Source organism: Enhydra lutris, unplaced genomic scaffold (assembly GCF_002288905.1).
Source record: "Enhydra lutris kenyoni isolate GAN:26980312 unplaced genomic scaffold, ASM228890v2 scaffoldscaffold173, whole genome shotgun sequence".
Lineage (NCBI taxonomy): Eukaryota > Metazoa > Chordata > Mammalia > Carnivora > Mustelidae > Enhydra > Enhydra lutris.
Genome location: NW_019154257.1, coordinates 70,677 through 93,720, shown reverse-complemented (window position 1 = coordinate 93,720; position 23,044 = coordinate 70,677). Strand labels below are relative to the sequence as shown.

Below are 23,044 nucleotides of genomic sequence, written 5' to 3'. Positions count from 1 at the left end.
TCTTCCTCCATCTGCTGGCTGACTGTAGATATATTTTGAAGAGAGCACAGCCTTAAAAATCAATCTCTGAATGATGGCATAGAGTAGAATAGGCACATTGCAGCTTCAAATATATAAAATTTCTGCCATCTGTGCTGCATGTTTGATTGAAATGTTCAGGAAATAAATTTAAATTGTGTTAAATGTGGCCAAAAAAAATGATCTGATGCATTGGAAATAAGAACAGTGGCTAAGCTTTAATGACCAGAAGAGAAAAAAAGGGAGGATTCGCTAGTACTGGTAACATTCTGTTTCTTTATCTAAGTGCTGCTTATGTAGGTATGTTGAGTTTGTGAAAAGTAACCAAGTTATATAGTATGATAATTGTACATTCTGCACATATATTTTTACTTCATTGAAATATCTTTAAATATCTAATATGTAAAATTGCAGTAATTTTAAAGTTTATCTTTTATAGAAGACAGTATTAGTTTAAGTACTTAGCAATAGAGATAACAATAGGTAAAATGAATTGAAATTAAATTTTGTGTAGAATCAACCACATTTTCTGCTGATTGGATGTAGACACTTAGATAGCAGGTGTAAACTTTGGACTCCTATTATCTGTCTTGAGAAATCATTTCCCTTCAATCTAGATCTCTATGATTTTGATGCTGCCATGGTAATGTCACACACTTAATATTTCTTTTGTCAATGATGAAATATCTTGGCTTTGAAAAACAATCTGAGGGTTTTGAAGGGGCCGGGGGTGGGAGGTTGGGGGAACCAGGTGGTGGGTATTAGAGAGAGCATGGATTGCATGGAGCACTGGGTGTGGTGCAGAAACAATGAATACTGTCACGCTGAAAAGAAATAAAAAATTTAAAAAAAAATTAAAAAAAAAAAACAACTAAGTCTTTAAAACTGCAACTCAAGAGGATGGCCTTGTGCTATTTAACTTAGGTAAGTATAATATAAGCCCGTTACTGAATCAGGATTGAAGCTTTTGGTAACAATCCCCTTAAAGTCTTTTCACAATATGAATTGTGGAGTTTCATTTTTTCTAGTGTGGAATGTATATTTGTTATGGATATGTAAGATGTAAGTTCGAAAAACTCCTTATGGCTTACAACATATAGCTGCCTCAAAGATTTTATCTTGTTTTTACATATGAGTTATGGATTATAGAGTTTTCTTCACTTAATAAATAATTCATGTGTTTTTAACATAATTGTACAATGGTATCCTGGGAAATGCTTCTATATTTTAAAAATTGTTTTGTCATTTAATCCTCTTGAGATCAATGGCAGAGTACACAAAAATGATTAAATCCTAAAACTACAAAAGAAGCAATTGTGCTTCTCATGTAGGCTAGAAACATCTCAAAGTGAACAAGGAGACTGAAATCTTTTTTTACCACTCTATTCTAAGTTTTTGTTTTAAGAAATATATTTATTTTATACATAATACAGAAAATGTTTCTAAATTTAATATAAATTAGAGATATGGCTCTTTAAAGAAGAAATGAAATTAGATAAATTTCTTGTCCTGATAAAATCTTTGAGCTCACACAGTTGAGTGTGAGATGTTGGGGTTAATGTATTTTGGATAAGAATGCAAGTTAAAAGTAGTTTAAAGTAATACAAAAATATGATGGATATGCAACATTCAGAAATTTCCTCTGTTCTGGGACTCAAATCAAAAGAAGCCAGTTGGGAATGAAATTGCTACTAAAGACAGTAAGGTTGGGGAATTTTTTTTAAATTTTAGTCATATTAATTGCATGAACCTGGACAAAAAAGTTGATTCATTTGTAAGCCATTAAAATATATGTCATGATGTTAAAACTATTTTTTTTTTTACAACTCAGTTGACTTGTCCTAATAAGGAATCTTTGAACCTTCATTTCATAGGAATCAAGCTTTTAATAGATATCCTTCTTAACATTCAAAAGAATCTCAGAAATGTATTTTATTAAATGAATATGTTGTTTTCCTCAGATAATTATAATTACATATGTTTTTGGTATACAGGATCATTATGAATATTGCAAAATATGACATTGGAAAAATGAATTAGTACTGAACTGGAGAAATTTCCTCTTATTGAATTCAGTAGAATTTAAACATTTCATAAAATATCCAGTTTCATATCCCAAAGGAATCTCCTCTCCCTTACTGATAAATTGCGGAAGTAGTTACAGAAGTCCCTGTATAAAATGGTCAGAAACAGTGACTATTTTATTGCCATTCGCTAAGTATTTTATTTGGAGTTAAAAGAAGATAATGATGTCAAGTAGTTTACAATAGTTTTTTAGTTTTTGTGTGTGGAATTTTTTTTTGCAGTTTTGTAATTTAAATTTAGCTTGGGAGTATGCATGTATGAATTCACTTCTAACTTTATAATTTGGTACCCTATATAATTCATCCTTTGTTGACTGACATTTTCTTATGCTTTTGACCTTAAAAAATAGACCGACCTTAGAAAAGGAAAGTAGACCAAACTTGGATTTCAAAAGTTTAATCACTGAGTATAAATTGTGCTTAAATAGCCAGAATGTAGACAATTTTAGAAAAATTATACATTGGGGAGTCTGGGAAAAGAAAGGAAAAAAATGTAAGAAAGGAATGAAGTAAAAGAAGAAAAAAATCTTAGTCATATCGTAATTATTACAGCCATTGGAAATATCTCTACATTTTTTAACACCTGAACTGGACTGTGTGAAATGTAATAGCTTTAAAATGCATATAAAAGTTTAAAATAACGTATGACATGACATTCTTCTTAAGGAAAATATGGTCATGCTTTAGAAAAGTTTGGTGATACACTTTTGAGATGATAAACATGAGGATGTAAGGCATGGTCTGGAAAAAGATGGAAAGTAAGAAAAAAATGAAAAGACTAATAAAATTCTGAATTTTAAGGTGCTAACCATAAAACAAGAGGATAAGAGAAGAGAAGGAGAAGGACATGAGTAAGACAGAAGAGGCTACGATGGTAACAGGGGGAGCCATGCAGAGCAATGACACTAAAACAAACTACCAGGCATGAGTAGATAACATCTTTTTAAAATGGCTTGTTTTCTAGAACCCTTCTCTGTTACTGCAAAAGTAAATAAAGAATGCTACATAAACAACACAGTCATCATGCATGAGGATATACTTCCTATCTACTTGGGTCCATATCAGAGAAACGAGAATAACCAGGGTGTGTGAGACAAAAGTACACCCAAGTCTTCAGGAAAAAGGGGAAAACAGACCTAAAGTGGTCATGAGGATTTCAATCTTGAAGAGTTTACAGAAGTTTGGTGAAGTACTGAATCCCCACTCAGGTATTTAGGTCAAGTTTATGATTTTTAAAAGGCAGGGAGTCCTCAGCTGAAATCTAATTAACAGAATACTATCATAAGGAGTAATAAACAGAGAAAGAGATAAGTTTAGCAAAGAGGAATGAGTTACCTGATGGTGTAAAATACTTAATCTGAACTAAATAGATTGGAAAAAAAAAAATTGCAACTACAGATGACACAAGTTAAAGTATTATGACAATTTTTCTGGATTTTTCTTTGTTTCTATTTTTATATGACTTTCATATACCATATATTATCCTTTTGGAATGCCTGAATTTATGACACTTGAGAAATGAAATCCTAGAGTTGCACTCAGTGAAATTTTGAGTACAAATTATATGAGCAAGTTTTAGAGGCTGTTGCTGCTGACTAGCAAAACACTGAAGGAGGTTGGGTGGCAGGAATAACACATGTATGGACAATCTCAAGCAAATAGGTATCTCATGCAAGATTATACCCTTTATTTCTCATTTTTTCTTATTTTTTTAAATTATTATTATTTTTTGAAGTCAGCAATGAAAAACCACAGCACAGTAACAACTTTTATTCTTCTTGGACTGACTGATAATCCACAATTACAAGTGGTCATTTTTCTTCTCCTTCTTTTCACCTACATGTTGAGTGTCAGTGGGAATCTAACCATAATCACCCTCACCCTACTGGACTCTCATCTAAAGACACCATGTATTTCTTCCTCCGAAGTTTCTCATTTTTAGAAATTTCATTCACAACTGTCTGCATCCCCAGATTTCTCGCCAGTATGGCAACAGGTGATAAGTCCATTTCTTACAATAGTTGTGCAACACAGCTGTTTTTTACTATTGTCTTGGGTGCAATTGAATTTTTTCTTCTGGCTGCCATGTCTTATGACCGCTATGTGGCCATCTGCAAACCCCTGCATTACACCACCATCATGAGTGACAGAGTCTGCAACTTGTTGGTCTTTGTTTCATGGTTGGCTGGTTTTATAGTAATTGTTCCACCACTCCTTGTGGGTCTCCAGCTAGATTTCTGTGCAGACAACGCTATAGATCATTTCTTCTGTGATTTTTCTCCTATATTACAGCTCTCTTGCACAGACACAAACGTAATAGATTTAATGGCATTTCTCTCAGCCACTTTGACCCTCCTGGTTACACTGATATTAGTGATTCTCTCCTACGCAAACATCATCAGGACTATACTGAAGATACCTTCTTCTCAACAGAGGAAGAAAGCCTTTTCTACATGTTCTTCTCACATGGTAGTTGTGTCCATTTCATATGGCAGCTGCATTTTCATGTATGTGAAACCCTCTGCAAAGGACAGAGTATCTTTAAATAAAGGGATAGCCCTGCTCAGTACCTCTGTTACCCCCATGTTGAATCCCTTCATTTATACACTGAGAAACAAACAAGTGCAAGATGCTTTTAAGCACATGATCAAAAAGATTGAGATTTTCTCAGTGAAGTGAATCTTTTTAGTGATATTACTGAGGTTATGAGTAAAATAAAGCAAAAGTGTAGAGTGCTTCATAGAACTCTTCAATGCTTATATTTGAAATAATAATAACTATTTTTCTTGCTATAATTTTCATGGTGGCCTGACTAATCTCCGAAGCCTAATTCTCTCTCTTTATCTGTCCCTTATTTAGGCCAAAATAATTTACCTTTTTATTTGGCGCTTTTATCTATTTCTTCTAAAAGTTCTCTAAGAGGAAGACAAAATTAGACTTTAATTTTTGCATGTTTTTTTCCACTGTTCTGGAATTCAGCGATTCAATTTTACACATATTCTATATAGAGTTAATGCACCACCTAAATTTGTAAAACTTAGCTAAAAAAACACACATTTCTAGAAACCCTCAAATTGTCACTGACTCAAGGCAAAATAAAAAATGGGAATTGACCTATAACTCTTAGAGATATTGAATCACTAACCACTATATCTTTAAATAATATAGAATTTTTTTGTTTCTGTAAATCGAGGTCATGGCAGTCATTTCAGATAATTAATTTGTAAATTTTTTTTACTTATTATTATTATTCTTTATCATATACTCTACCAGTAAAAAAAAAAAAACACAAACAAAACCAATTTCACAGTAAATGTATACTTGTTTATAAATTATATATTCACTATAGTACAGAATATTTAAACATGTTAATAGAAAAATAGAAATTAAGCAAGGACATTAGGCAAAAGAATCAATGTATTTTATAACACTACTGTATGATATAAATTAATTTTAATGTTAATGGTACCACTATAAGATGCAATTTCATAAAACATATATTATTATATTTGTAAATATCAGTTTATTATGTGATAAGTTATATGAAAGTCTATCCTAAGCCTCTCTGAACTTGGTACTTAGAAGGGTCTTCATAGTTCAAAACTAATGCTTCACAATGCATGTTGCTCACATCAAAAGGAATGAAAGTGACAATATTCTTCTGTCCTACTTGAATGTTTTTGATATTGAATTACTACAATTCTGTCTGCTTTAATGTTAATCTGCTGCCTAAAATTTTATTTTTATATAAACATTTTTAAAGTGCACAGAAAGTTTTTATTTGGAATATTTTAATAGAGATGATAATAATTCTAAGTTTTCCAAATGGGTGGATGAGCATTTTTGTAATTATTGAGCTTATATAATCTTCATTAACAGCAACTATGGAAATAATTTCGAACAATCAATTTCTAAATTTCTTTTGCTTATTTTAACTCTCTTTTGAAAACTGGTTACTTTTTCACATACTGTTAAGATACCATGCATTAAGGATGGCACATGATGTGATGAGCACTGGGTGTTCTATGCAGTCATTGAACACTACATCAGAAACTGATGATGTACATATATTGGCTAATTGAATTTAAATTTAAAAAGTAAATAAAATACCCTGTATTTTGGAACAGAATGGTAGAGAAATACCTTCATGAAAGCATACGCTATTGATGGGTATTTGTTATCATATAAAAGAGAAAACTGGAATATGTCTACTTGTAAATAAAATCGTATATTTCTCCTAATGTGTATTTTAAAAAATACTTTGCCTGAGAAGTTCTGAGTCCCTGATACAGTTTTTTAAAATATATCTTAACATACCATTATATGCTTCCTTCATTCTCCGATCCTCCCTACTCTTTGAACCCTCTCCTCCTTTCTCTTCTGAACTTTCAAATGTAAAAACCATTCTTAGGGGGCGCCTGGGTGGCTCACTGGGTTAAAGCCTCTGCCTTCGGCTCAGGTCATGATCCCAGGGTTCTGGGATCGAGCCCCACATCGGGCTCTTTGCTCAGCGGGGAGCCTGCTTCCTCCAATCTCTCTCTCTACCTGCCTCTCTGCCTACTTGTAATCTCTGTCTGTCACATAAATAAATAAAAATCTTTAAAAACAAAACAAAACAAAACCATTCTTAGATGGAAGGCTGTACAAAAACAGCCTGTGGGCTTGTACTGAAGATTTTGGTTTGCTTGCCCATGGTCTAAATAATAGCAAAAGGCTAGAGATGCCCCTATAGCAAGGATGAAGGTCTGATTTCTTATCTGTTTTACTATTTCAAGGTGATGCAAGCTATCTGTTATATTCTATTAATCCCAAAACACATCTAAAGTTAAATAACTTAGTATTTAGTGCCAATATTGTTTTTTTTTATTTCTTTTTAGCATAACAGAATTCATTATTTATGCACCACACCCAGTGCTCCATGCAATATGTGCCCTCCCTAATACCCACCACCTGGCTTCCCCAACCTCCCACTCACCACCCCTTCAAAACCCTCAGATTGTTTTTCAGAGTCCATAGTCTCTCATGGTTCACCTCCCCTTCCAATTTCCCTCAACTCCCTTCTCCTCTCCATCTCCCCTTGTCCTCCATGYTATTTGTTATGCTCCACAAATAAGTGAAACCATATGATAATTGACTCTCTCTGCTTGACTTATTTCACTCAGCATAATCTCTTCCAGTCCCGTCCATGTTGCTACAAAAGTTGGGTATTCATCCTTTCTGATGGAGGCATAATACTCCATAGTGTATATGGACCACATCTTCCTTATCCATTCATCTGTTGAAGGGCATCTGGGTTCTTTCCACACTTTGGTGACCATGGCCATTACTGCTATAAACATTGGGGTACAGATGGCCCTTCTTTTCACTACATCTGTATCTTTGGGGTAAATACCCAGTAGTACAATTGCAGGGTCATAGGGAAGCTCTGTTTTTAATTTCTTAAGGAATCTCCACACTGTTCTCCAAAGTGGCTGCACCAGCTTGCATTCCCACCAACAGTTGAAGAGGGTTCCCCTTTCTCCACATCCTCTCCAACACACGTTGTTTCCTGTCATACTAATTTTGGCCATACTAACTGGTGTAAAGGTGGCATCTCGATGTGGTTTTAATTTGAATCTCCCTGGTGGCTAGTGATGATGAATATTTTTTCATGTGTTTGATAGCCATTTGTATGTCTTCATTGGAGAAGTGTCTGTTCATGTCTAAGAAATGGCCGTAACTTAAAACACAGTTGCATTTGGTGTGACCACCTAATTCAGCGTATGGATCTACTGTTATCCTCTAAAATTTGCCTGGGGTAGAGCAGGCAAATATTTGAATTAAATGGGTATGTGGAATGGATTACCATTCCTGCATCATTTTTTAAAGTATTTGATGGTAGTACCAAGTACTGCAGTTTTGCCAGCGAAAGATGCTTTGATTTATTATTTGTTTATGAAGGTGAACTTCATGTCTTTCTACTTGGTCCTGAGCATATCTGTTTTAACAATATATCAGGATGATTTTTCACATGCAGTAGAATCAATGTAAGTGAGACTAACACATGACTACCACTTATCAATAAAACTTTCTCCACCCCATTATTCTCCACTCTAATAAGTGTGTACCCTGACATTCTATCATCATTATAATTAAGATTAGCTCAGAGATGAGGTGAAACAATCCCAGAAAGTTCCAGATTTTACCCTCTTCAGTGCATAGTTTTCCTGACAAACGAATTTATATCCTTTCAGGAAAACTGGAAGGAGATTAAGATATTAATATCAATGTATGACTCTTCCCCAAGGATAACTTCCTTCATGGGTTCTGGCTCTATGAACTCACAAAAGTCTTTATTTGGATAAAAAGTCTAACACCATTCGATGGCTATATCATCCTTCCTTTCACCCAAACTAGAGTTCTTTCAATTATATAGATCAGATAGGAACTTAATGGATTGTCTGTTTATTTTAGCCTTAAGAGCAACATGATGTCTTTTTCGAACTAAAGCATATCACACAATTTTGATATCCAGTCTAACCGTACCAACTAATAAGTAACCATACCCATCTTACCAATGTCAGCTAAGTGCTATTACATGACCTCTGCCTTCCCATGGTCCCATCATTTCTGGTGAAATGGGGAAGCTCACTATAATGAAATTATCCCCCACTTTCACTTCAGACCAGCAATTACAATACCTTTCAATGTTGTTAATACCCTCCTATGCATTAAAAAATGTTCCATATTGCTGTCATTCTACATCTTTGGACTTATTTCTCTAATATTTCAGCTTTAATCAGGATAAGTCAATCACAAATTCAAATAGTTATCTAATTGAACAAAAAGTTATAGCCATCATCAGAAGTTTGAACCCTTCCATTAAATCCACAATCACTACTCAGTCCTCACTCTGATCTATGATATGCTGGTAAACTAGCTTTCTGAAAGTAAAAGCCTAATTTAGAGCCAAAAACAAACAAACCAACAAACCCAAAATCATTAAAAATATATCAATAAATTCACCCTGATATAGAATTATATTTACTTTCTTTCTGGTATATCACCCTTAGAATCTATTCTCACATATATTCCCCCAGGCTTTTGTCAATGTAAGTTGGTGATTATTGTTATGGTCTTTTTTTTTTTTAAGATTTTATTTATTTGACAGACAGAGATCACAAGTAGGCAGAGAGGCAGGCAGAGAGAGAGGGGGAAGCAGGCTCCCTGCTGCGCAAAGAGCCTGATGCGGGGCTCGATCCCAGGACCCTGGGAGCATGACCTGAGCTGAAGGCAGAGGCTTTAACCCACTGAGCCACCCAGACTCCCCATGCTATGGTCTTAATATATACCCCAAAATTCATATTTTGAAATTCTAACTCCCAAAGTTGATGGTATTAGGAGACAGGACTTTGGGAGGTGGTTAGATCATGGGGGTGAAGCCCACCAATAGGATTAGTGCTCTTATAGAATGGACCTCAGAGAATTCTGTCCTCCTCCTTCCACCATGTAAGCATACAATGAGAAAACACCAAACTGGAAGAAGGCCTTTATCTGCCCACACTGACACTATGATCTCAGTTTTCCATGCTCCAGAACCGTGTGAGATACATTTCTTTGTATGTATGACACACAGTCTTCTGATATTGTGTTATAGTAGTCCGAATGGACTAGAACAATTACTATAATACTTTTTGTTATGTAAGTTTTCTCTTTTGAGGTTTGAATGTTAGCCTATAAGCAGGTGAAATATATTCACTATCATGTTACAAGGCAATAAGGTTATATCTAACTATATAGAGAGAAAGAAAATGACAAGTTTGTGGCTTTAAATTCTTAGGTCGATTTATACTCAGCAAACCATGGAGTTCCCATGGTTTCTCCTGAGTTTCCCTCAAGAAATTTATTATCTCTTATAGCCTTTTGTTACTGAAAACAAAGGTAGGCTCTGATCTTTTTTTCAATTAAGGTGTTATTGACATATAACACTCTATTGGTTTTAGGTATAAAACATAATGATTTCATATTTATATACACAGCAAAATCGTCACCACAATAAGTCTAGTTACCATCTGTCACCATACACAGTTACATTTTTTTCTTGCGATGAGACCTTTTAAGATTTATTCTCTTAGCAACTTTCAAATGTGTCATAAAGCATTATTAGTTGTAGCCACCGTAGATATTCACGATAATAAATATATTCCACATGCTTATCATATTGCTCTGTATTATCTCCATTTACTTTGAAAAAGGTTATCCTTTTACGCAAACATCTTTCTTTTTTTAAAAGAATTTATTTATTTATTGAGAGAAAGAGAGAGAGTGAGCATAAGCAGGGGGAGGGAAAAAGGGAGAGGGAGAAGCAGACTCCCAGCTGAGCAGGGACTCCAATGCAAAGCTCAATCCCAGGAGCCTGGGATCATGACCTGAGCCAAGGCAGTCGCTTAACTGATTGAGCCACCCAGGTGCCCCAATACAAGTTTTTTTGTTTTTCTTTTTTTAATTTAAAAAATTTTTTAAATTTTTTCAGTGTTCCAAGATTCATTGTTTATACACCACACCCAGTGCTCCTTGCAATATGTGCCCTCCTTAATACCCACCACCACGCTGACCTATCCCCCCAAACCCCTCCCTTCCAAATCCTCAGTTTGTTTCCATAGTCTCTCATGCTTCATCTCTCCCTCTGATTTACCCCAATTCACTTTTCCTTTCCTTTTCCTAATGTCCTCCATGTTATTCCTTATGCTCCACAGGTAAGTGAAACCATGTGATAATTGATTTTCTCTGCTTGACTTATTTCACTCAGCATACAAGCTTCTTTCTAAGTGATAATCTAAGTAACTCATCAATCCTTGATGCCAAGGATTCCTGATATCTTATTTTATCTTCTTATTGTTTTCAAACACTTCAAGTTCAGATAAGTAATTAAAAAAAAAAAACCCTCCTTAAGAGTGCATTTCATGCAGCTGTGCAGTCATGACTGTTGAGTGCCAATTTTCCATAGACTTTCTTCATATCTTGTATTAGTTCTTGCTCTACATTACACTTACACTTGTTTTTATATCATTCAGCAATGGAGATAGAGATCATTTATTCTTCAAGGCAAGACAGCAGTTTTTTTCCTGATTAGAATTAAGATAATGACCTGCACTGAGCAAGACTGGGAAGGTTTGCTGGCACCCTGTTTAAAATACTGGGATTTTTCTAAGCTCAGGGTTTCTCAGTTGTTACACAGACCTATTGTATGTGCTGCATCCATGTGAGTCCTCTCTGCTTCACCCCTTGTGGGGATAGGGAGGCAAGAGGAACTGTGGCAAACATGAGGTTTATGCCACTGGCCATGCTGTGGGTAGTAATGTCTATTGTCTCTGACTCAGCAGTCTTGTGCTTTTTGCCAGAATCTATGAAACTGTGGCTGGCTGACCTATTATATCCTTCTCAGTTCTTGACAGTTTGGTTGAAGAAGAAAAATTGCTGGAAGAGATATTGTTTTCTGGAAGAGATATAGTTTTCTGAAAGAGTACAGGGGCCTTCCATGGGCAAGATTAGGAATATGAAATATTCCTCATCCAATTGTAGATACTCTTGCGTAGGTGGTAAGTGAAGAGTTATGACCCTTCTACATTTTAATTAGCCTGAGGGTCAGGAGGTAGGATTGAAAGCAGCTACTATTAAGTGAAATTTGGCAGCCTTAAAAGGTTATAGAGTGTGTGATTGAATTATATGCTATTCTGGAAGAGGCAAATTTATAGAGAAAGTAAACAGATCAGTGATTGCCAGAACTTTGGAGCTGGAGGATTACAGAGGAAGCACAGTTGATTTTTTTAAGGTAGTAAAGCGATTGAATACGACACTATAAAGACAGGTATATCACACTACAGTTATCAAAACAAGTAGAGCCTTACAACACAAAGAATAACTCTAATGTGTGCAAATTAAAAAAAAAATAAATCCAGGATCTTAAAATGGAATGCAGAAGGATTTAACAGGATTAAGAATGTATGGAACAAACTCACTGAAGGAAAGAGAGGAAAAGGTACTAAACTACGTGTGGAAATGAGTGAATTAGTAAGACTCAAGTCATAAGTCTACTCTGGTTGATAAATTTCATTCCTACTATACATTTTTATTGCAATTTAAAAATTAAGTCATTGGCAGATGGTAGGAGCCATTCTTTCACTGTTGGAGTGATACATATGACCAAGAGGACAAAGGTAGAATAATTCATGAGATATTGGGTTAAAGTTGAAGATATTAGTATGAATTCATGATTAGCTTAACATAGATACAAAAGGATACATCTGCAAATCCACAATTGTGTATATAGATCTGGGTAGGTATTCCCTTGCTCTGTCACCTGAAGGTATCCAGAACAGACAATCCTGACAAATTCCAATAAAGGGAGTTTCTAGAAAATGCCTCACAAGAACTTCTCAAAATTGTCTAGATTATCAAAATAAGAAATGTCTAAGAAACTGTCACAGTCTACAGGAACTTAAGGGTACAATTTAATAAATTTAATAATATCACCAAATACATGGTTTTATTATTGCTTTAACAAACTCAAATCAGTTTGGTTGGTACACATTCCAGGTGGTAATATGGCCACAAGGGTTCTAGTAGATTCAAGCTTAATTCTGGATAAGGTTTATAAAATTGTCCTTGTCCCTCATACACCAGATTCCTCTAGATGAAGGTCTGAGTGTTAGTAGGGTATAACTGGAAACACGATGAAATTATAGCTCTGGAATGGACTCCTCAGATTTTGTGAAAGTGGAGAGAGAGAGAAAACCTGTTATCAGGCAAGAAGACGCTTTAGACCTCAGAAGACTATTAATGATCTTTGTCACTAAGAACCGTCCCTGAAGCCTTTCTCCAAAAGACAAATACTTCAGCACAAGAACTTTAAATTTGCTTGACTTTTAGGTAAGCCATCCTCCACCAGGGTTCTGTGAGGATAAAAGAGATAATAGGGGACCACTCTAGCTCTTCCTAGTCACCCCACCCACCTACCTTCACCCTTGGGCAAAATACTTCTTTTCAAATATTTTTTTTAACTTACCATACAGTGAAATATTCATTTTAGGTGTACAATATAAGTGATTCATTAATTGTATACATTCTTCATTGTTTATCATGATAGGTGTACTCTTAGTCTCCTTCACCTATTTCACCCACCCGTCCACTCACCTCCCCTCTGATAACCATCTGTTTATTCTCTATAGTTAAGAGCCTCCTTTTGGTTTGTCTCTTTTTCTTTGTTTCTTAAATTCTACATATGAGTGAAATCATATGGTATTTGTCTTTCTCTGACTGATTTATTTCACTTAGCATTATATCCTCTAGATCTGTCCTTTTGCAAATGACAAGATTCCATTCTTTTCTATGGCTAAGTAATAGTCAATTGTATATGTATATTCAATTGAAGATAGATTAGATAGATGATCAATAGATAGATAATAGATAATTATATCTTCTTTATCCACTCATTTATCAGTGGATACTCGGGTTGTGTTGCTTCCACACTTTGGCTATTTGTAAAAAGTCCTGTAGTAAACAAATATCCTTCCAAATTAATATTTTTAAATTCTTTGGGTAAGTACCCAGTTGTGGAATTACTGGGTCATATGGTGGTTCTATTTTTAATTTTTTGAGGAATCTCCATAATGTTTTCCACTATGGCTGCCCTGGTGTGTATTCCCACCAACAGTGTACAAGGGTACCTTTTTCTCCACATCCTCACCAATATGTGTTCTTTCTTGTGTTTTTTATTTTTATTTTAGTCAGACAAAACACTTCCAAGTGCCTTCCTCACTCCTATTTTAAGTCATAGAGTGGAACAGACAAATGTCATGTGGCAGACTAATGTCATGTGGCTGATGGCTTGAACAAGACAGACTGGATTAAATATACTTAAGCAGTCCCTCCAGAAACAAGTTATTGAATTGGGAGCCCTGAGACCCAGCTGAAAGCAATGTCAGAGGCCTTACTAACCTGTAATCTGAATGATGCATGTTTAATTTGGCTGCCAACTGCCAAAATTGTAAACATTTTCTAGGAGAGCTCAGGCACTCTTGAGTTTGTACTTGGGTAAAGGCTGGTCATTGGCTTGCATCTCTTTGGAGAAAACTGTGACTGGCATCTTGGGAGTGATAAAAGAGACCTGCAGATTAATCAGATAGGACGAGAGAGGAACATACTTATGTGAATTTGCAGCATTTTATAACATATTTGTCAGATTTTTCCCCTTAGAAGTATATTAAAAATACTGTATTCCCATTCAGTTTTCCTTCCCTTCCTCTGTGGTCCTCCGTACTATTCCTTACGTTCCACATATGGGTGAAACCATATTATAATTGTCTTTCTTTGTTTGACTTATTTCACTTAGCATAATCCCCGCTAGTTCCATCCATGTCAATATAAATAGTGGGTATTCATCCTTTCTGATGGCTGAGTAATATTCCATTGTATATATGAACACATCTTCTTTATCCATTCATCTGTTGAAGGGCATCTGGGCTTCTACCACATCTTAACTATTGCGGACATTGCTGCCATGAACATTCAGGTGTATGTGCTCCTTGTTTTCACTATGTCTGTATCTTTGGGATAAATACCTAGTAGTGCAATTGCTGGGTCATAGTTTAGCTCTATTTTTAACTTTTTGAGGAATTTTCTTACTGTTTTCCAGAGTGGCTGTATCAGCTTTCATTGCAACTAACCAGTGTAAGAGGGTTCCCATTTCTCCACATTCTTATCAACACTTGTTCTTTCCTGTTTTGTTAATTTTTGCCATTCTAACTGGTGGAAGATGGTATCTCATTGTAGTTTTGACTGCTAACTGAACATAATAATAATAAAAAAAAGATACTGCCTTCTAGTAGGGCAAAATTAAGCAGGTTTTTTCTCTTTAAAAGACTGAGAATTTACTAATTTAGGGGTTCCTCAGCTTTAGATGTAGGTGTACTGTGTAACACAATACTCTTAAGGCCCTTCCCTGAAGAGAAAGGGAACTGATGAGAACATGAAATTCCTGCTTCTTGCTATATAATAAATAATAAAGTTTTCTGTCAGTGATCCAATAAGCTATCTCTCTGTCAGTATCTGTGAAATGATGATGCATCAACCTGTTAGACTCTAGGTAAAATATCAGGTTTTGATTAATACCATAGATTTGGTAGAGTATAGGAAAGACAAATATCATAGCACTTTAAACAATAATAGCTTTACTTTTATCTTATTTAAAGGTTCGGTCTGGTATGTTGAAACTCCTCCATGAAGTCACTGTGTTTCTAAGATAATGCAGTGGTGTCAGGAACCTGGGTGTACTCCCTCTTGTTGAACAACCAGTGTATTCCTAGTATGGTTGCTCATATTCATGGCTCTAAATGGCTTGTCTCCCCATGTGCTGGTATCACAACAATGAGAGGGGGTAAAGAGGAAAAGAAAGGAAAACCTCTCTCATCAAAGGATAATCCATGGAAATGGCACATCTTCACTTATAACCTTTGCTCCTAATTTAGTCACAGGGGCAAAAAAATTGGCAAGGAAGGCTAGCTATAGTCATAGATAAATATTCCATTAATACAGAGGAAGTGAAGAATTCTTGGATTTTATGAAATATCAGTTTAAAATCTACTAGATCATTTTGCAAAAACTTTTGGATGAAAGTCTAAATTCAGAATAGAAACAAAACAGCATATAGGACATAAAGTCTTACCTATTTTTTCTATGACTGGCTAATAAATTCTCCAACTAATACTGTCACTTGATATTACGACTAAAATAATCTTTTATTTTAAAACTTCCAATTTCTTATCTACGTATTTGCGATATCAAAACACATCTGTGTGGAAGGGTAAACACAGATTAGGGACATCTATACTGAAAGCTTTGGAGACATAATTGAAAGTAGTTTTCAAATATTTTTTTTAACTTACCATACAGTGAAATATTCATTTTAGGTGTACAATATAAGTGATTCATTAATTGTATACATTCTTCATTGTTTATCATGATAGGTGTACTCTTAGTCTCCTTCACCTATTTCACCCACCCGTCCACTCACCTCCCCTCTGATAACCATCTGTTTATTCTCTATAGTTAAGAGCCTCCTTTTGGTTTGTCTCTTTTTCTTTGTTTCTTAAATTCTACATATGAGTGAAATCATATGGTATTTGTCTTTCTCTGACTGATTTATTTCACTTAGCATTATATCCTCTAGATCTGTCCTTTTGCAAATGACAAGATTCCATTCTTTTCTATGGCTAAGTAATAGTCAATTGTATATGTATATTCAATTGAAGATAGATTAGATAGATGATCAATAGATAGATAATAGATAATTATATCTTCTTTATCCACTCATTTATCAGTGGATACTCGGGTTGTGTTGCTTCCACACTTTGGCTATTTGTAAAAAGTCCTGTAGTAAACAAATATCCTTCCAAATTAATATTTTTAAATTCTTTGGGTAAGTACCCAGTTGTGGAATTACTGGGTCATATGGTGGTTCTATTTTTAATTTTTTGAGGAATCTCCATAATGTTTTCCACTATGGCTGCCCTGGTGTGTATTCCCACCAACAGTGTACAAGGGTACCTTTTTCTCCACATCCTCACCAATATGTGTTCTTTCTTGTGTTTTTTATTTTTATTTTAGTCAGACAAAACACTTCCAAGTGCCTTCCTCACTCCTATTTTAAGTCATAGAGTGGAACAGACAAATGTCATGTGGCAGACTAATGTCATGTGGCTGATGGCTTGAACAAGACAGACTGGATTAAATATACTTAAGCAGTCCCTCCAGAAACAAGTTATTGAATTGGGAGCCCTGAGACCCAGCTGAAAGCAATGTCAGAGGCCTTACTAACCTGTAATCTGAATGATGCATGTTTAATTTGGCTGCCAACTGCCAAAATTGTAAACATTTTCTAGGAGAGCTCAGGCACTCTTGAGTTTGTACTTGGGTAAAGGCTGGTCATTGGCTTGCATCTCTTTGGAGAAAACTGTGACTGGCATCTTGGGAGTGATAAAAGAGACCTGCAGATTAATCAGATAGGACGAGAGAGGAACATACTTATGTGAATTTGCAGCATTTTATAACATATTTGTCAGATTTTTCCCCTTAGAAGTATATTAAAAATACTGTATTCCCATTCAGTTTTCCTTCCCTTCCTCTGTGGTCCTCCGTACTATTCCTTACGTTCCACATATGGGTGAAACCATATTATAATTGTCTTTCTTTGTTTGACTTATTTCACTTAGCATAATCCCCGCTAGTTCCATCCATGTCAATATAAATAGTGGGTATTCATCCTTTCTGATGGCTGAGTAATATTCCATTGTATATATGAACACATCTTCTTTATCCATTCATCTGTTGAAGGGCATCTGGGCTTCTACCACATCTTAACTATTGCGGACATTGCTGCCATGAACATTCAGGTGTATGTGCTCCTTGTTTTCACTATGTCTGTATCTTTGGGATAAATACCTAGTAGTGCAATTGCTGGGTCATAGTTTAGCTCTATTTTTAACTTTTTGAGGAATTTTCTTACTGTTTTCCAGAGTGGCTGTATCAGCTTTCATTGCAACTAACCAGTGTAAGAGGGTTCCCATTTCTCCACATTCTTATCAACACTTGTTCTTTCCTGTTTTGTTAATTTTTGCCATTCTAACTGGTGGAAGATGGTATCTCATTGTAGTTTTGACTGCTAACTGAACATAATAATAATAAAAAAAAGATACTGCCTTCTAGTAGGGCAAAATTAAGCAGGTTTTTTCTCTTTAAAAGACTGAGAATTTACTAATTTAGGGGTTCCTCAGCTTTAGATGTAGGTGTACTGTGTAACACAATACTCTTAAGGCCCTTCCCTGAAGAGAAAGGGAACTGATGAGAACATGAAATTCCTGCTTCTTGCTATATAATAAATAATAAAGTTTTCTGTCAGTGATCCAATAAGCTATCTCTCTGTCAGTATCTGTGAAATGATGATGCATCAACCTGTTAGACTCTAGGTAAAATATCAGGTTTTGATTAATACCATAGATTTGGTAGAGTATAGGAAAGACAAATATCATAGCACTTTAAACAATAATAGCTTTACTTTTATCTTATTTAAAGGTTCGGTCTGGTATGTTGAAACTCCTCCATGAAGTCACTGTGTTTCTAAGATAATGCAGTGGTGTCAGGAACCTGGGTGTACTCCCTCTTGTTGAACAACCAGTGTATTCCTAGTATGGTTGCTCATATTCATGGCTCTAAATGGCTTGTCTCCCCATGTGCTGGTATCACAACAATGAGAGGGGGTAAAGAGGAAAAGAAAGGAAAACCTCTCTCATCAAAGGATAATCCATGGAAATGGCACATCTTCACTTATAACCTTTGCTCCTAATTTAGTCACAGGGGCAAAAAAATTGGCAAGGAAGGCTAGCTATAGTCATAGATAAATATTCCATTAATACAGAGGAAGTGAAGAATTCTTGGATTTTATGAAATATCAGTTTAAAATCTACTAGATCATTTTGCAAAAACTTTTGGATGAAAGTCTAAATTCAGAATAGAAACAAAACAGCATATAGGACATAAAGTCTTACCTATTTTTTCTATGACTGGCTAATAAATTCTCCAACTAATACTGTCACTTGATATTACGACTAAAATAATCTTTTATTTTAAAACTTCCAATTTCTTATCTACGTATTTGCGATATCAAAACACATCTGTGTGGAAGGGTAAACACAGATTAGGGACATCTATACTGAAAGCTTTGGAGACATAATTGAAAGTAGTTTTGAAAAAATATATATAATTTATTTTTTTAATTATTCAGTGCCTGGGAAGAACTCATATATACTGTGTAAACTTGTAATCCTTTGGGAATGATGTTCTTAGATCTCATATCTTCTGGGAACTCCTCATAATCTTTAGATATTTTCCTTCCAGGCCCAGAAAGCATAAATACTCAATGGGATCAAGTGCTTATGAGTTTTATATAGCACTGCAAATAATACTAAGAAAAGCATCAATACATAAATAAGTAAATTGTAGTAATGGGGAAATTTAATATTCTAGTCTACAAATCTGGAAAAAAGCCCTAAGGCCATTTACAAAGTAGTTATGAATAGATAAAAAAAATAATCATAGATCGTGGCATAAAGGGAGATTCCTTCAGAGAGGAATGGAATGTCAGTGTGGTGGTTTGTTCAGCCTGATGATAAAAGAGTTAAAGCAGAGATACTTTGTCTGAAAAAGTCTGTTTAATATCTTCCCAAAAAAAGTGTTTAATTTTTAAGTGTTTTGGCAGACTGACTTAAGACTCAAACGGGTGAAAAGAATTGTTATATCTAAAGTTTAAAGGCCATATTTCCATTAGATGTGCTTTAACCCATTTTCTCCTATTTTTACCATTATGGTATTAACCCTACTTTTTCTAATCTTTATATTGTGACTTAAGAAAAATTATGAGAAAAAGAATACAATGAAAATTAAGTATTAAAAAACATTACTTTTAAAAAATTTCATTAATCGTCACAATATCTAACTTAGGTCTGACTTCTAACAGTTTTGTAATGTGACCTTGTTAACTTTCTTACAATGCCTGTTAGGGGGGATGGTTGGTGTGTGTATCTGTTGAAGTCGGTCAAAGAAATAACCTGATATAGTAAAACTGTGCTTTAGGTGTTTTAGATGTAAGCATTCCTACAGTTGTTGCCTTTGGAGTAATTTGTGTAAATGAAGAAAATTTATAATTCATCACTTTACAATTATGTGAATGTAAAAGGAACGTGGAGGAAAAACAGCAGTCCTTTCTTCTATTCACTCAATTATTAATATGACTGAGAACAGATCTTATTTTTTATCTGAGAATTCTCCTATAAATGCTTCTAGGTACAACTGGAAACAAATTTTATTTGTACTTGGTTATTTTTATTTATATGTCTCTGAAATAATAATGTATGTTGTAGAGATTGGAAATAATTCCATAAAAATTCTCAAAACAGAAAATATCTTCTATCTGGGTCCCATTATTAAACCTTAATTATTTTATGTGTTTTATATGAAGATACTAAAGAAAGAAATCTTCCTTAAAATCATTAATTTTTTTTAAAAAAAGCACTATAAGTTGCCCTATAATTTTTGGTAGAAATTGTACTTTTCAGAGGACAACTTAGGAAAAAATCCTCTCTCAAATTTAATCCTGATCTCCAATTTGATAGCTGTGCAAACCAGAACAATCTGATTGTCGCACTTAATATATGCCATGTGTTGTGATAACCACAGTTATCTATAGTTAATATTTATTTAATTACTTGTTAGCCAAATATTTGAATATCCTTATAATAAGGAAATACATGTCTTCTAAAATTTTGTCAAAACCCTACTTTGTGATTCACTGTGTTTGAAACTTACCCAATACTCTAATCTCTTTTAGTTCCTGTTGACCTCAAACTGTTCAACTTTTCAGTCTGTATTTTAGACAAAGAATAAAATGGTAAGTGTAAAGCATAGAAGCAGATGGGGAGAAATTTTATGATAAACATTTTCTTATAATTTTAATTTACTAATTCTTACTAATTTACATATTATTAATTTTAAGATTATTACTAATTTGTTTTAATTTTCTTTTACTTTTTACTTGTTAATTTACTTCTTTTAATTTTTTCCATAAACTCACTCTTCTATTTCTTTTTTTTTTTTTAAGATTTATTTATATATTTGAGAGAGAAAAAGAGACAGAGAGCAGGGGGAAGGGCAGAGGGAGAGTAAAAGAAGCAAACTCTATCCTGAACATGGAGTTGGACTTAATCTGGGATCCTGAGATCATGACCTGAGCTAAAATCAAGAGCCTGCTGCTTATTTGATTCAGGCATCTTTCACTATCCTATTTCTAAAAACCATAGCATCTCTAGGTTTCCATAAAGCTTTGTCTTTATCTTTCTACTTGCTCATGTAATTTCCTGAAACCATATTTATATATTTCTATCTACTTATATATCCATTACTCTCATTTTTAATTTTTTTCATTTTTGAGAATCATAACTTTTAGAGGAAAACTGCACTTTTTTTTTTATTACACACACCAAAATTACCAGACTATTCCTACTGATTTTGTTTGAGAATACAACATGGGAAGAGTAGGGATTATAACAGAGATTGATGGGATGGAAATACTACTAAGGACAGAAAATAAAATTACTCATGATATTTCACATTCACTTCTCTGAAATTGTATCTCATTAGCCATGAAAGTAATGACAGAAGAATCAGGTACTTGAATCTGATTAGTTAAGTAAAATGGTAAAGCTATAGTAACCCTGTTTATCGACATGATCAGGGATGTGTGTACTTTATGAAAACCACTTTCCGATGTACTTTTAATGACAATAATCACTTTAGTTCTAGAATGAAAATCTCTTAAATAAACAGGAAATGGGATCCATCTCAACTCTTTGATAAAATCAAGAGAGAAGAAGCATTTTTCCATGCTTTAAAACTCACTCTAATTTCCCTCTAATATTTCCTCTTATGTAAAAATAGTCAACAATTGCTATCCTCACATAGGTTATTCTCTGGTAGAACTGCATTAAAGATGAAATTATCTGTCCAGATGCTCTGGAAATGCAAACTATTGTTTCTCCTGGGATATCCTCTTCCAAACCTGAACGAACATTGTGTTACTCTATCTGAAATTTGCTTGCTAACTTTACTTTAGACAATTAAATCACTCTTATTTTTCCACTGGGATTGCCAATTTCTTTCTGTTTTTCTTTCCTATTTAGAACTGGAAAAGTAGAGGACAGTAATGGGAAACCACACACAAGTGACAGTGTTTATCCTGGCAGGTTTGACTGATGACCCAGAATTGAAAGTTGTGTTATTTGTCTTTCTGCTTCTCACCTACTTGCTGAGTGTCACTGGCAATCTGACCATCATCACACTCACCCTGGTGGATACTCACCTCAAGACCCCCATGTATTTTTTCCTTCGGAATTTTTCCTTCCTAGAAATTCCCTATACTACTACATGCATCCCTAAATTGTTGGTTAGTATGGCAACTGGAGACAAAACCATTTCCTTTAATTGTTGTGCAACTCAAGTGTTTTTTGCCTTCCTTCTTGGTGCATCTGAATTTTACTTGCGGGCTGCTATGTCCTATGACCGCTATGTTGCCATCTGTAAGCCCCTGCATTACACAACCATCATGAACAGTAAGATCTGCATTCATCCTGTCTTCTGTTGTTGGTTTGCTGGTTTTTTGGTCATCTTTCCACCTCTCCTCTTAGGCATAAATCTTGACTTCTGTGCCTCCAACATTGTTGACCATTTCTACTGTGATACAACCCCCCCTGCTGCAGATCTCCTGCTCAGACACACAGCTCTTAGAGACAATGGGATACATCTCTGCTTTGGTGACACTCATAGTAACATTGGTGATGGTGATAATATCATATACCTATATTGCCTTAACAATTCTAAAAATCCCTTCGGCTAATCAGAGGAAAAAAGCTTTTTCAACATGCTCTTCTCACATGATTGTGATATCCCTTTCTTATGGTAGCTGCATCTCCATGTATGTTAAACCATCAGTCAAACAAAGAACATCTTTTTCCAAGGGAATTGCAGTGCTCAATACTTCTGTGGCTCCACTTTTGAATCCTTTCATCTACACTTTGCGGAACCAGCAGGTGAAGAAAGCCTTCATGAATGTGGTACACAAAACTGTTTCTTTTCCAAACAAATGAGTATCCTGTTCCATAACATACTGGAAAAGAACAAAGAAGTCTCATATAATACCAGTGTATTCATTAGTAGCTTTCAGTACAGTTTCCTCTTTTTCCCCCCTTTATCCCTATGATACTCATCTTAATCTCTTTCAAATTTTATTCACAGAAGCTTTTGCTCCAGAGAAGATAATATACCTATATTCTTCATTAGATATATCTTTTTTTCTCATC

At 34.7% G+C, this 23,044-nt stretch overlaps 2 protein-coding genes across 2 annotated transcripts; both read left to right on the top strand.

Annotated features, from left to right (window-relative positions):
- Positions 1-3,837: 3,837 nt before the first annotated feature.
- Positions 3,838-4,781, top strand: LOC111140112 (olfactory receptor 6C74-like). Its single transcript, XM_022492487.1, is given in 2 exon segments — positions 3,838-4,009; positions 4,012-4,781. Coding segments are annotated over 2 exon segments (936 nt in total). The 5' UTR covers positions 3,838-3,843.
- A 17,110-nt stretch (positions 4,782-21,891) lies between these two features.
- On the top strand, positions 21,892-22,831 carry LOC111140113 (olfactory receptor 6C74-like). Its single transcript, XM_022492488.1, is given in 2 exon segments — positions 21,892-22,431; positions 22,433-22,831. Coding segments are annotated over 2 exon segments (939 nt in total).
- The last annotated feature ends 213 nt before the right edge of the window (positions 22,832-23,044 follow it).